This window comes from Mandrillus leucophaeus, unplaced genomic scaffold (assembly GCF_000951045.1).
Source record: "Mandrillus leucophaeus isolate KB7577 unplaced genomic scaffold, Mleu.le_1.0 Scaffold28, whole genome shotgun sequence".
NCBI lineage: Eukaryota > Metazoa > Chordata > Mammalia > Primates > Cercopithecidae > Mandrillus > Mandrillus leucophaeus.
This window is the reverse complement of record NW_012102920.1, coordinates 2,652,394-2,653,504: the sequence shown is the minus strand read 5'-3', so window position 1 is coordinate 2,653,504 and position 1,111 is coordinate 2,652,394. Positions and strand designations below refer to the sequence as shown.

The 1,111-nt window shown below is 70.3% G+C and overlaps 1 protein-coding gene across 1 annotated transcript in view; it reads right to left on the bottom strand.

The window, feature by feature from the left end:
• Positions 1-1,111, bottom strand: part of GRIN1 (glutamate receptor, ionotropic, N-methyl D-aspartate 1) — a 44,840-nt gene that overhangs the window by 11,210 nt on the left and 32,519 nt on the right. The window contains exons 10-13 of the mRNA XM_011985176.1: positions 979-1,091; positions 756-904; positions 492-649; positions 165-326 (exon numbers count right to left, since the gene is read on the bottom strand). Of these exons, the coding sequence (XP_011840566.1) occupies positions 165-326; positions 492-649; positions 756-904; positions 979-1,091 (582 nt within the window). The remainder of the gene's footprint in view (positions 1-164; positions 327-491; positions 650-755; positions 905-978; positions 1,092-1,111) is intronic.

Sequence of the window (1,111 nt, the reverse complement as noted above, 5' to 3'; positions counted from 1 at the left end):
GGGGGCGGGGCCGGGCTGGGGCGGGGCCTGCGGGGTGGAAGGGGCAGCTAGCGCCTGGCCTGGGTGGGAAATCTGTGGTGGCCTCGGAGTGGTCTGGCACTGGGGAGGGCGTCCACCTCTGGCGGAGAGGAGCGGAGGAGGGACGCGGGCGCACGGACACTTACTTGAGGATGGACAGGGAGACGTTCTGCTTCCAGGGGCTGTCTTTGCGCATGCCTATGCCGAAGCCCGAGCGGAAGAACAGCTCTCCAGTCGTCACCAGGTCGCACTTCTGCGAGGCCTCGAACTCCAGCACCGCCGAGTCCCAGATGAAGGCATGCAGCTTGCTGCCGGCAGAGGCGGGGTCACGGGGGCCTTGGTCCTGCCGGCCTGGAAGACCCACGCCCGCGCCCTCCGGGGTGCCCGGCCCGGACGCTCTCCTGCCCGGCGGAGGCCGCCCTCCCCCGCCCCGCACTTGTCCCGCCCCGCCAGGGTGGCCGCCCGCGCCTCACTTGTCTCTCACGGCCTGGATGGCCTCCGCTGCGCTCTCGTAGTTGTGCTTCTCCATGTGCCGGTACATGGTGCTCAGCTCCACCTGGCGCCGGAAGTAGATGTCCACGGAGCTCTGCTTCACCGTGGCGTAGATAAACTTGTCCGAGGGGTTCCTCAGCTGCAGGGTCGGAGGGCAGGGCTCGCGGCGGCGGCTCCCCAGGCCCCTCCCCGAGGCCGACCCCAGCTCACCTCGCATTCCCTCCCCCAGCCCGGCCAGGCCTCACCCGAGGGTCGTTGATGCCGGTGATGCGCTCCTCCGGCCGGTCCAGCACCAGGAAGGCCGCCAGGTTGGCGGTGTAGGAGGCCACGATAATCATGGCAAAGCCGGCCCACACCATGCCCAGGATACGCGCCGAGAAGCTTCTGGGGGCGCCTGTGGGCGGACGGGGGGCTCTGTCAGACCCTAGAGGGCCGGGGCGGGGCCAGGCGGGCCGGGCGGGACCTTACCTTCCCCGATGCCGGAGTTGAGCAGGACGCCCCAGGAGAACCACATGGCCGAGGACAGGGTCAGTGCGTCCTCCTCCTCCTCCTCGCTGTTCACCTTGAACCGGCCGAAGGGGCTGCGGGGCGCAGAGGGCGG